The following is a 13,363-nucleotide window of genomic DNA, read 5'->3' as shown; positions in this document are numbered from 1 at the left end:
AGGAGAACCACAACAAGAGTACAAAAGAAACAGTTATGGGCAAATTACCATTAAAGTAAGTGTACAAGTCTACAAGAACACCGAGAGATATGTTGATCGATTCTTGAATTACGTACGGCAAAGAGAACAAAATAACTATGGAGTTGTTTGCTCTTGTCAGATATTAGCAGCATAGAATATACCATAGAATATACCATTTGAAGAATTCCTCTCTTTAAAGATGAACTTGCACAGAAGTTGAGGAGATTTTATCAGAAAGTATCGGCGTTTTTCTATCATTTGTGATAGCTTTTGATGTGATCTGACTGCCAGGATGTTTCAAGATTAACAAAACTGACAAAACTTGATTGTGGTTCAAACACTGAGATTGTGGTTCAAACACTGAGATTGTGGTTCAAACACTGAGATTAAGTGAAAGTACTATTATGACGCATATTATAGACATATTGTAGCTATTATGACATTTATAGTTGCACAGAGACTGATGGAATAGAGACACATAACGCTGCAACTTGAACATAATAGCTGATATCAACTATCGCATTAATAGCAACCTGTGACATCATTTTGAACAAATTTTTTCTGAACATTTAAACCGCGATCAAGTTCCGTCAATTTTAATCTTGAAACATCTTGGCAGTCAGACCATCTCAAACAACAAAAACAATTGCAAATGATAGAAAAATACTGATATTTTTTGATAACATCTAATAAGATTCCGTACAAGTTCATCTTTATGTTTTGTTCAGACTAGTACTTCGTTCAGACTAGTACTTCGTTCAGACTAGTACTTTGTTCAGACTAGTACTTTGTTCAGACTAGTACTTCGTTCAGACTAGTACTTCGTTCAGATTAGTACTTTCTTCAGATTAGTACTTTGTTCAGATTAGTACTTTGTTCAGACTAGTACTTTGTTCAGACTAGTACTTTGTTCAGACTAGTACTTTTTTCAGACTAGTACTTTTTTCAGACTAGTACTTTGTTCAGATTAGTACTTTGTTCAGACTAGTACTTTGTTCAGACTAGTACTTTGAAAGTTCCGCTGCCTGTCTACTAGCCAATCATAATCTTATTGCAAGTCATAGTTTTTTTATTATTTCACCAACTTTTAGTGCAAACTGAATATTCCATCAGGTATAACGAGTTTTTTGCACCGAACGGTAATCAGAGTAAAATCATATTTAGACTAGAAAGAGAGAAAACCAGCTAAACTAAGACACAACGAGGTGCATAGAATCAATTTTACATACAGGTGGTACCTTGAGACGCGAGAGTTCTGACATACGAGCAATTTGAGATACAAAACAATTCTGAAGCAATCTTTGCCTTGAGTTGTGAGACAAATTTGAGATAAGCGCATATGAGACGAGTTCTTGATATGTACGCAAAGTGGCTGAGTATGTGAAAGGTCGCTTATAAGAACAGCATCGCTCGGTCTTTCTCGTCGGATCAGTTTGAAAAAGTTTTAAAAAGGTCGGCTAAAAGTGAAGGTTAAAGCGATGCAAAAAAAGCCAAGCCGAAAGAAAAAGTAGGAAATGAAATTAGAATTAAGTTTAGTGTAACGAACAATTAAAACTAACTTTTAAGTGTGTATATAGTAAACCAATTTTATTTAAGTTAAATTTAAAGTTTAGCGGTTAGCCGCTACGTCTGTCTCGAAGATAAGAATTGTAAACAGTACTCTGTATAAAAATGTTACATTCTACAGCAAATCATAAGCACTAGATAGGTATGTGTTACTTTGTGAGCGTAGGTGGTGAATTGGAACAATTAAAAACACGTTTTTTCATTGTTATATCTTGTTGGTTGGTATTTTCTTCAGAGAATGGAAACGGATTAATTTGTATTTAGCTATTTTATACAGGATAATTGGATTTGAGTTAAGAGTGGATTGACATACAAGCTTGGCGCCGGAACGCATTAAGATCTTATCTCAAGGTATTACTGTACTTCTGATTAGGAAATGAGTGATAATCGACAGCTAGGATTGGCATAGCACCAGGGAAGATAATTCCAAACCCTGACTATGATTTTGGCCTTTCAGAGGCGTCAGGTTTGTTGCAAGTACTTAACAGCTTATTGCAGTGGCAGAGAGAATGTTGCCAATAACCGACTTACCAACCTCGAGCTGCAGCATTCATGTTGAATCAACTTACAGTATAATATACTGTAAGTTGAATCAACTTACAGTATACATCTTTGACAATGACAATGCTTGCCTACATTTATATAAACACATGATTTGCTATTCAGTGTCACAGATATTGCTGCGGTATTTTACATAACTAACACTAACTGCATCAAAAGATGCCAGATTTTCCACTGTTCATAAGGAGACAACATTTGCTTATACACATGATAACACTTCAGGAATGTTATCCAAGTTAACAAATACTTGAAATAAAATTCAAATTTTCAAAATATGTAAAAACCAGAACGCATTTCAATCTGCACTATAAAGTTCCCATAGGAACTTCATGCAGATGCAGATGAGGCTTTGAAATTCAACTCAACCATATCTGCACTGAATCTCTGAAATGAAAACTGTTGCATAAGTAACTGAAAAAAGCGCAAATGATCAAAAAAGAATAGGTCACTGAGATATCGTTGAGCGAGGAAAAGTTGAAGGTCTTGGTGGATAATAGTTATATTCTACCTCTATATCTATATTCTTCCTCTATATCTATCTCCATATTCCACCTCTATATTTATATTCTACCTCTATATTTATATTCTACCTCTATATTTATATTCTACCTCTATATTCTACCTCTATATTCTACCTCCATATTCTACCTATATATCTATCTCTATATTCTACCTCTATATCTATCTCTATATTCTACCTCATCCTGTATCTCTCTATATCAACTCAAGGTTATAAGAATGGTCGCAAGGAATGAATTGACAAGACAAACTGACTTGGCACCAATAGCAGGGAGACTGACCTGATTGACTTGGAGGAGAAGGTGGAGGAGGTAGGCCCATTGCGGTTTGACCAGAAGGAGGTGGGGGAGGCGGAGGCATTGTCATTCGGTTCATACTCGGAGATTGGCTGGTCACACTTGTATGAGATAAGTGGGCCATGTTTGCCGACTGCAATACGCCAAGGTACCCGCTCAATGTCAATATCGATGTGTACAGCAGACTACGGAATCTGCTTATGATGAGGGACATTATAGAACGTGTCTACTCAAGTAATTCCTAGTGAAATCTACATTGCATAGCAACTAATAAAGATGCTACAGAAAAAAATGAAATCAAAATAGACTCGACAGGAGCCAAAAGACAAATAAGACTACTAGGATATATTTTTCCTATTTTCCTGAAAAATTATGTTTCTGGAGGTTATGCAATGAATTGTAGACCAACTGTGCTGATCATGGCTATGCAATGAATTGTAGACCAACTGTACTGATCATGGCTATGCAATGAATTGTAGACCAACTGTACTGATCATGGTTATGCAATGAATTGTAGACCAGCTGTACTGATCATGGCTATGCAATGAATTGTAGGCCAACTGTACTGATCATGGCTATGCAATGAATTGTAGACCAACTGTACTGATAATGGTTATGCAATGAATTGTAGACCAACTGTACTGATCATGGTTATGCAATGAACTGTAGACCAACTGTACTGATCATAGTTATGCAATGAATTGTAGACCAACTGTACCGATCATGGCTATGCAATGAATTGTAGACCAACTGTACTGATCATGGTTATGCAATGAACTGTAGACCAACTGTACTGATCATAGTTATGCAATGAATTGTAGACCAACTGTACTGATCATGACTATGCAATGAATTGTAGACCAACTGTACTGATCATGGTTATGCAATGAACTGTAGACCAACTGTACTGATCATGGTTATGCAATGAATTGTAGACCAACTGTACTGATCATGGTTATGCAATGAACTGTAGACCAACTGTACTGATCATGGTTATGCAATGAATTGTAGACCAACTGTACTGATCATGGTTATGCAATGAATTGTAGACCAACTGTACCGATCATGGTTATGCAATGAATTGTAGACCAACTGTACTGATCATGGTTATGCAATGAATTGTAGACCAACTGTACTGATCATGGTTATGCAATGAACTGTAGACCAACTGTACTGATCATAGTTATGCAATGAATTGTAGACCAACTGTACTGATCATGGTTATGCAATGAATTGTAGACCAACTGTACTGATCATGGTTATGCAATGAATTGTAGACCAACTGTACTGATCATGACTATGCAATGAATTGTAGACCAACTGTACTGATCATGGCTATGCAATGAATTGTAGACCAACTGTACTGATCATAGTTATGCAATGAAATGTAGACCAACTGTGCTGATCATAGTTATGCAATGAATTGTAGATCAACTGTACTGATCATGACTATGCAATGAATTGTAGACCAACTGTACTCATGCAAAGAACACAAGAAAAGCGTTCTAAAGCCCAAACACACATGTTGAGGTGGAGATGTAGCATCGGGTCTCGTCATGCCGTAGTCATAGATCATGTCCTGATACTTATCAGCTTTTTGGCTAGCCATGTCAACAACAGGGGCGGGTGGGGCAGGAGGAGACACTGTAAAGTGACAGAAAAGTGTCAGAATCTCGTGCTAGTGTTTGGCTAGCCAAACATCACCCTGACCTATCTCCATGCAGTTGTCAAACACCTGAATTTGAAAAAAATCGATGAATTAAAAGTTTGCAGCACTTTTATGCCAGCATGATTGCATTTCAGAAAGCAGGATGGTCGACAGTCAAACTCCGTATGATGATTAAAATATGTTAGTTTACTATCGTGTGACTTTTGTGCTTCTTGAACTCTGGTATATATAGCTTATATTTGCTAAATACATTACATTTTATGTTGATAAGATTACACCTTTGACATATCTGTCTTTTATCTGCTGAATAGACCACACCTTTAGCTGCTATCTGGCTTTCATATGATTGGACTCTTTCGATGTGAATTATAAACTAATAAAAATATACAATACCTATAACCTTTTGTAATAAAGATGTTTTAATTATATTAAAAAATTCTTATCAAATTTATTTTAGAACAGGAATAAAAGTTTAGAGCCGTATTTTGTGTAATAAATGAAATGCACAACTATTTTTACGTAATTGCATTATATGGCATCAACCAAATGAGAGAATCTCTCAAAGCATGTTCCACAACAATGCCAAACTCTCTATAGACGTTAGAAAAACTTTTCAACAGAGAAAAAAAATAAATCTTCGAAAAATCTTAGAAAAATAAAATGAGCTAGCAAAGATTCGTGCTCAACATGAATTATTTTCTTAAAGGCAAGAAACAATGAAACAATCCCTTAATGATACGAGTTGAAGTTATGAAACATGTACGTATGCATTGCTATAAATTACTATCAGCTATTTTTACAAGGCATGAAACTCCTTTAAAATACCTTAAATGGTTGTACAGTTGTATAAACTGACTTGAAGGTGGGTATAATAATTTTTAATTTAACAATTAGATTGTGGAAAACAATTTATATACTTTGCGTGTTGTTTACTTGTAAACAAGTAAACAACACTGTGATGCTCGAGATTAACGATTAACAAATATTGTTTGAACAAATCCCAAAACAATATTTGATTTACATAAAAGTAAATTAGGTTTATTTATTGCACACAACTATACAAAAATGCTATCACGTAGAATCTGTAATATATTGTTCACAAAGACAATGATGTCTAATAGCACCTGTGACATATTGTTCGCATAAACAGTGATGTCTAAGGAAAATTTTAGCTCGAATCACGAGTAAAGCTCATTGACCAAGGTCTACATGACTTTCAGCAAGTAGAAATTGGTTTTCATTCCAGTCTCTGGATTGTTTCACCCTGATACAATATATCATACGATAGATACAATATATCATACGATAGATACAATATATCATTTGATAGATACAATATATCATACGATAGATACAATATATCATACGATAGATACAATATATCATACGATAGATACAATATATCATTTGATAGATACAATATATCATTTGATAGATACAATATATCATTTGATAGATACAATATATCATACGATAGATACAAGATATCCTATGATAGATATAATATATCATACGATAGATATAATATATCATACGATAGATACAATATATCATACGATAGATACAATATATCATACGATAAGATACAATATATCATAAGATAGATACAATATATCATACGATAGATACAAGATATCATACGATAGATACAATATATCATATGATAGATACAATATATTATACAATAAATACAATATATCATATGATAGATATGTATCAAATTACTCAGTATGTTTGAGTTATGTATACAAATCACGTAATTGAGAGTTTCTTATAAAAGCAGAAATAATGTTTACCAGAGCAGCAAATGTAAAACGAAATGGTCGAATGAGCCAATTGATGAGTCGGTGACAATCTTTCTCCCGCTCTCTCCCTCCCGCTTTCTCCCTCCCTCCCTCCCGCTCTCTCCCTCCCGCTCTCTCCCTCCCGCTCTCTCCCTCCCGCTCTCTCCCTCCCGCTCTCTCCCTCCCGCTCTCTCCCTCCCGCTCTCTCCCTCTCTCAGTTCAGCATTCTTCATGCTTCATAAATGCTTAATATTGCGTGAGTGAAACGAAACTTGGTGATAAGTAAACGAAATTTCATTGCGCGTCTTAGAGTTTACTATAATAAGAACTTTTATAGCAAACATTTTAGAGTTTACTATGAACTTTAAATTATTATACGTTTGTAACTACGTATATAACTACATATATAACTTCAATTCATTAAGTTAACTACAGTTAACTTAACAAATTACAGTTATAGTAATGGATCCTAAGTTTGATAATGACGTTAAAGGAAGAAATAAGAAAATAATTACTGTGGCAACGAAGCTAGAGTTACTAGGTTAACTATAGTTAACTATAGCCACTAAGGTTAATATATTATTTTGTTACTAATTTTTAATAAGTATAGTACGTGTAGAAAATTTTGATGTTTTTTTTACCAAGGGATGTTTGCGTTAGATAATTACTATGTGTTTCTATACCTCTCGATACGACGTTTTGCCTTACAATGCCAACCCTAGAATGACTTAATGTCGTATAGCGAGGGGGAAGGTAGCCTGTCTTGACAAACTGTTGTTTTTGCGGAGTTGTTCCCCGTCGAGCGGGCGAGCAACACAATAGCTTGTCACAAGACGTACTGCACCTGATGCATCAGCTGCACTTATAGGGAGTTGTTCACTTCCGTCTATGCGGCTTGGTTGCGATGTTATGTCAGTCGCTCCATGGGTAATCTTAATGAATTTTGCGCAAAAATTTATGTAGAAAAAATAAGATTACAACGTTTAACCAGCGACCAGTCTCTGCGATAAACTTTAGTAGAACTTAAAGAACTTAGGCAACAACAGCGACTAAACATGTCATTATTTGTGCGCTCAGTCAGTTTTATTTCTTTTTTGTATCAGTCAGTTTTATTTGTTCTTATGGATTTTATTTTCAATTTATTATATTCTTAAATTTTACTAACGTTTACAACAGAAACTGGTATTTGGTTAAACATTGTAATCTTATTTTTTCTACATAAATTTTTGCGCGAGATTCGTATGGTTACCAATGGAGCGACCGCCATAACATCGCAGCCAAGCCGCATAGACGGAAGAGAACAACTCCCTTTTAGTGCAGCTGATGCATCAGGTGCAGTACGTCTTGTGACAATCTGTTGTGTTGCCGCCCGTTGTGTTGCTCGCCCGCTCGACGGGGGAACAACTCCGCAAAAACAACAGTTTGTCAAGACAGGCTAGGGGGAAGGGGGTCCACTGTACTAAAGTTTTCATACCAATCAAAACTTACTGGCAGGAGATTGAGACGCTCTGTGCTCTTCAAGCTGTCCATTAGAAGGGGCCTGAGCTGGCACGCCTGACACCTTTCTCTGCTTTTCAACTTGTTTCTCAGCCTGCAGGTAGAGTCACACAGTACAAAACCATAAGCAAAGATCACCTGTGTTCCATTTAAAGACCACCTGTGTTGCATGTAAAGACCACCTGTGTTGCATGTCAAGACCACCTGTGTTGCATGTAAAGACTACACACGCTACAAAGGCAACTGTAATATTAAAAAATTTACGTTGATCTATGCATCTGTTGATACCTTCTTGATGTTTTATACTCGGTCACTCTTCAACCACAGTAGACGCTCCTATAACTACAGCAGACACTCCTATAACTACAGTAAACGCTCCTATAACTACAGTAGACGCTCCTATAACTACAGCAGACACTCCTATAACTACAGTAGATGCTCCTATAACTACAGCAGACACTCCTATAACTACAGTAGACGCTCCTATAACTACAGCAAACTCTTCTATAACTACAGCAGACGCTCCTATAACTACAGTAGACATTCCTATAACTACAGTAGACGCTTCTATAATTACAGCAGACACTCCTATAACTACAGTAAACACTCCAACAACTACAGTATATGCTCCTATAACTACAGCAGACGCTCCTATAACTACAGCAGACACTCCTTTAACTACAGAAGACGCTCCTATAACTACAGCAAACGCTTCTATAACTACAGCAGACGCTCCTATAACTACAGTAGACACTCCTATAACTACAGTAGACACTCCTATAACTACAGTAGATGCTCCTATAACTACAGCAGACGCTCCTATAACTACAGCAGACACTCCTATAACTACAGAAGACGCTCCTATAACTACAGCAAACGCTTCTATAACTACAGCAGACGCTCCTATAACTACAGTAGACGCTCCTATAACTATAGTAGAGGCTCATGTAACTACAGTAGACGCAGAGTAAGACATGGTGAATGTTTTGATACCAAATAACTGTAATGGGAATTTTGTTGCGAGTCAACATTTGAGCAAATCCACCACTACATTTGCTGTGTACATGTGTACTGTGAATATGCATGTATAATGGACCCTTGCCAAGATTCTAATTCGTTCCAGTGTTGGCATTGTACGGTGAAAACTTCGTATAGAGGGATATAGAAACCCACAGTAAATGTTTAATACAAACAGCCCCTAGTAAAAATCATCAAAATTTTATATACCTACTGTACATATTAAAATTTAGTAACAAAGTAACATGTTAACCTTATTAATGTAACGTTACAGTGTACTATGTGCAGTACGTACCATAGAGAGTTCTTACTTTCGACGAAGACATAAAATAAATGTTGACATTAACTTAAATAACACCTAACACAGCCTACCTAACACAAACTTAGAGCTAAGTTTTGGTATGCATTTTTAACTATTTTACTGAGCTTCAACTTTTTCAATCGGCTAAAATTTTATCACTTATCTGTTTGCAGTTTCGTTTTCCCAAAAAACTAATAGCGAATAACTTCGCATTGAAAGAGGTCAAACATCAGTTTTCCTTCATGAATTGTGTAAGGAACTTCGAGAAATAGAATATCGGCATATTTTTTATTCCGACGCATACAGCACACCGACTTACGCTTATAAAATAAATATAAATACATATCATAAATAATATAAATAAAATATGCTTATAAAAGCACAGACAATTTTATTTCAATGATTGTATAAAAGTTGCATTCACCAAAATTCCATGGAACGACGGTACTTCGACAAGCACCTGCAAATGATCCAGTGCACAAAATAATATACTTCCGACATTCTACAGTTTCTTGACTGGTGTTAGACAACCTGTTCCAAAGTTCTTTGATAAGGCTTTATTAGCCTTATCAAAGAACTTTGGAAACACAATCACTGCATATCCGAAACTTTTGCGATATCCTACCGACTGGATGCTCAGCCCGACTTTGTGTGAAGAATATTACCCAAGTTTATAGCTTGAGCATCAGTAAGGGGTACATTAAACTCTACAAGGTAACCTAGTCATAAACGCTTGAACCATTCACCGTGTTTCCATGCTTCAAATGGGTTTGGAGTTGCCCACTGCCGATGAAATAACACCCGACCGTTTTAACAATTCGGAGTTGCACTATAGATCTCTTTCAAGATCCGTGATGTATCGCTCACAACAAAACTTGTTAGAGTAGACTCGCTATCTCGCAACGAATGGCTTCGCACAGATTTAACAAATCGAAATGGCGTCAAATATGTTAAGATTTAACAGTTTTTGTGACTCAAAGTTGAAACAACTCCGAACCAACTTGACGCGTGGAAACACGATGATTGAAATTTTGATCATCTTTGACAGAAGATCGATTAACAACAATGCAATGTATATCACCATTCATTGTTGTTATATCACCATGTTATGCACTTATATCACCATGCCACAAAACACCTAACCAAATCAGAGATATCATAATCTCATCGAAAAGTGAATCAGTGGTCAATACTCACAGCTATTTCATCTGATGATTTAGCTGGAACGAATTCCTTGCCATGGGCCATGGCTTTGTATTTCTCACTACGCGACATGACATTTCTAATTTCCTTATTTTCGCCTCTGCGCGAGGGCCTCTGCAATAACACGAACGCTTAGTGCCACAAGGAAACTGAAAAATGCAACACAGAGCACAACTGGCCACTCAAAAGATACCGATGTGTACAACCGGCCACTCAAAGGAGGGCACTCAAAGGATGACCCCGCAAAACAAAATAATGTAGCATAATGCAATAAACCGTGTCAAGTCCAAAAAAATACTGTACGTGTGTACAACAAAATGGGTGGAGGAAACAAACAATAACCAATGTGGCTGCAAAGAAAACCATAAACATGGCGGATACAATATCTAAAAATAGGTGAAACTTCATCAGATGACATCCTAGGCATTCAAACCGAGAATCACTAGAAAACATCCAATCATTAGCCACACAATCATTAAACAAACAACTGATTATTCACCTCATACAACACTTAAAACATACAACTGATTATTCACCTCATACAACACTTAAACATACAACTGATTATTCACCTCATACAATACTTAAAACATACAACTGATTATTCACCTCATACAACACTTAAAACACACAACTGATTATTCACCTCATACAATACTTAAAACACACAACTGATTATTCACCTCATACAATACTTAAAACACACAACTGATTATTCACCTCATACAATAATTAAAACATGCAACTGATTATTCACCTCATACAACACTTAAAACATACAACTGATTATTCACCTCATACAATACTTAAAACACACAACTGATTATTCACCTCATACAACACTTAAAACACACAACTGATTATTCACCTCATACAACACTTAAAACATACAACTGATTATTCACCTCATACAACACTTAAAACTCACAACTGATTATTCACCTCATACAACACTTAAAACATACAACTGATTATTCACCTCATACAATACTTAAAACACACAACTGATTATTCACCTCATACAACACTTAAAACACACAACTGATTATTCACCTCATACAATACTTAAAACATACAACTGATTATTCACCTCATACAACACTTAAAACTCACAACTGATTATTCACCTCATACAACACTTAAAACATACAACTGATTATTCACCTCATACAATACTTAAAACACACAACTGATTATTCACCTCATACAACACTTAAAACACATAACTGATTATTCACCTCATACAACACTTAAAACATACAACTGATTATTCACCTCATACAATACTTAAAACACACAACTGATTATTCACCTCATACAACACTTAAAACACACAACTGATTATTCACCTCATACAACACTTAAAACATACAACTGATTATTCACCTCATACAATACTTAAAACACACAACTGATTATTCACCTCATACAATACTTAAAACACACAACTGATTATTCACCTCATACAACACTTAAAACATACAACTGATTATTCACCTCATACAATACTTAAAACACACAACTGATTATTCACCTCATACAACACTTAAAACATACAACTGATTATTCACCTCATACAATACTTAAAACACACAACTGATTATTCACCTCATACAACACTTAAAACACACAACTGATTATTCACCTCATACAACACTTAAAACATGCAACTGATTATTCACCTCATACAATACTTAAAACACACAACTGATTATTCACCTCATACAATACTTAAAACACACAACTGATTATTCACCTCATACAACACTTAAAACATACAACTGATTATTCACCTCATACAACACTTAAAACACACAACTGATTATTCACCTCATACAACACTTAAAACATACAACTGATTATTCACCTCATACAATACTTAAAACACACAACTGATTATTCACCTCATACAATACTTAAAACACACAACTGATTATTCACCTCATACAACACTTAAAACATACAACTGATTATTCACCTCATACAATAATTAAAACATGCAACTGATTATTCACCTCATACAACACTTAAAACACACAACTGATTATTCACCTCATACAACACTTAAAACACACAACTGATTATTCACCTCATACAACACTTAAAACATACAACTGATTATTCACCTCATACAATACTTAAAACACACAACTGATTATTCACCTCATACAACACTTAAAACACACAACTGATTATTCACCTCATACAACACTTAAAACATACAACTGATTATTCACCTCATACAATACTTAAAACACACAACTGATTATTCACCTCATACAACACTTAAAACACACAACTGATTATTCACCTCATACAACACTTAAAACATACAACTGATTATTCACCTCATACAATACTTAAAACACACAACTGATTATTCACCTCATACAATACTTAAAACACACAACTGATTATTCACCTCATACAACACTTAAAACATACAACTGATTATTCACCTCATACAATACTTAAAACACACAACTGATTATTCACCTCATACAACACTTAAAACATACAACTGATTATTCACCTCATACAATACTTAAAACACACAACTGATTATTCACCTTATACAACACTTAAAACACACAACTGATTATTCACCTCATACAACACTTAAAACATGCAACTGATTATTCACCTCATACAACACTTAAACATACAACTGATTATTCACCTCATACAACACTTAAAACACACAACTGATTATTCACCTCATACAACACTTAAAACACACAAACATGAAAAGAGCTACAAAGGACCGTAAAATATTTCTGTTGTAAGTTAAGATACAATTTAAAAAGTACACCACTCAACTCTCAAAGACGCACCATAGTACAATGTAGCATAAATAACAATAGCAAGTGCGCTCATATCCAACAGTACAGTGTTCAATACCTGATAGATATCCTCGATTTCATCCTGT

General features: G+C 35.2%; 1 protein-coding gene across 1 annotated transcript in view; it reads right to left on the bottom strand.

Annotated features, from left to right (window-relative positions):
* LOC137403942 (actin-binding protein WASF2-like) overlaps window positions 1-13,363 on the bottom strand; it is a 33,190-nt gene that overhangs the window by 7,774 nt on the left and 12,053 nt on the right. The window contains exons 5-8 of the mRNA XM_068090069.1: window positions 10,429-10,548; window positions 7,905-8,007; window positions 4,486-4,607; window positions 2,949-3,096 (exon numbers count right to left, since the gene is read on the bottom strand). Coding sequence (XP_067946170.1) covers window positions 2,949-3,096; window positions 4,486-4,607; window positions 7,905-8,007; window positions 10,429-10,548 — 493 coding nt within the window. The remainder of the gene's footprint in view (window positions 1-2,948; window positions 3,097-4,485; window positions 4,608-7,904; window positions 8,008-10,428; window positions 10,549-13,363) is intronic.

Source organism: Watersipora subatra, chromosome 9, assembly GCF_963576615.1.
Source record: "Watersipora subatra chromosome 9, tzWatSuba1.1, whole genome shotgun sequence".
NCBI lineage: Eukaryota > Metazoa > Bryozoa > Gymnolaemata > Cheilostomatida > Watersiporidae > Watersipora > Watersipora subatra.
Note: the sequence above shows the minus strand (reverse complement) of the source record. Positions and strands in the feature narration are given on the sequence as shown.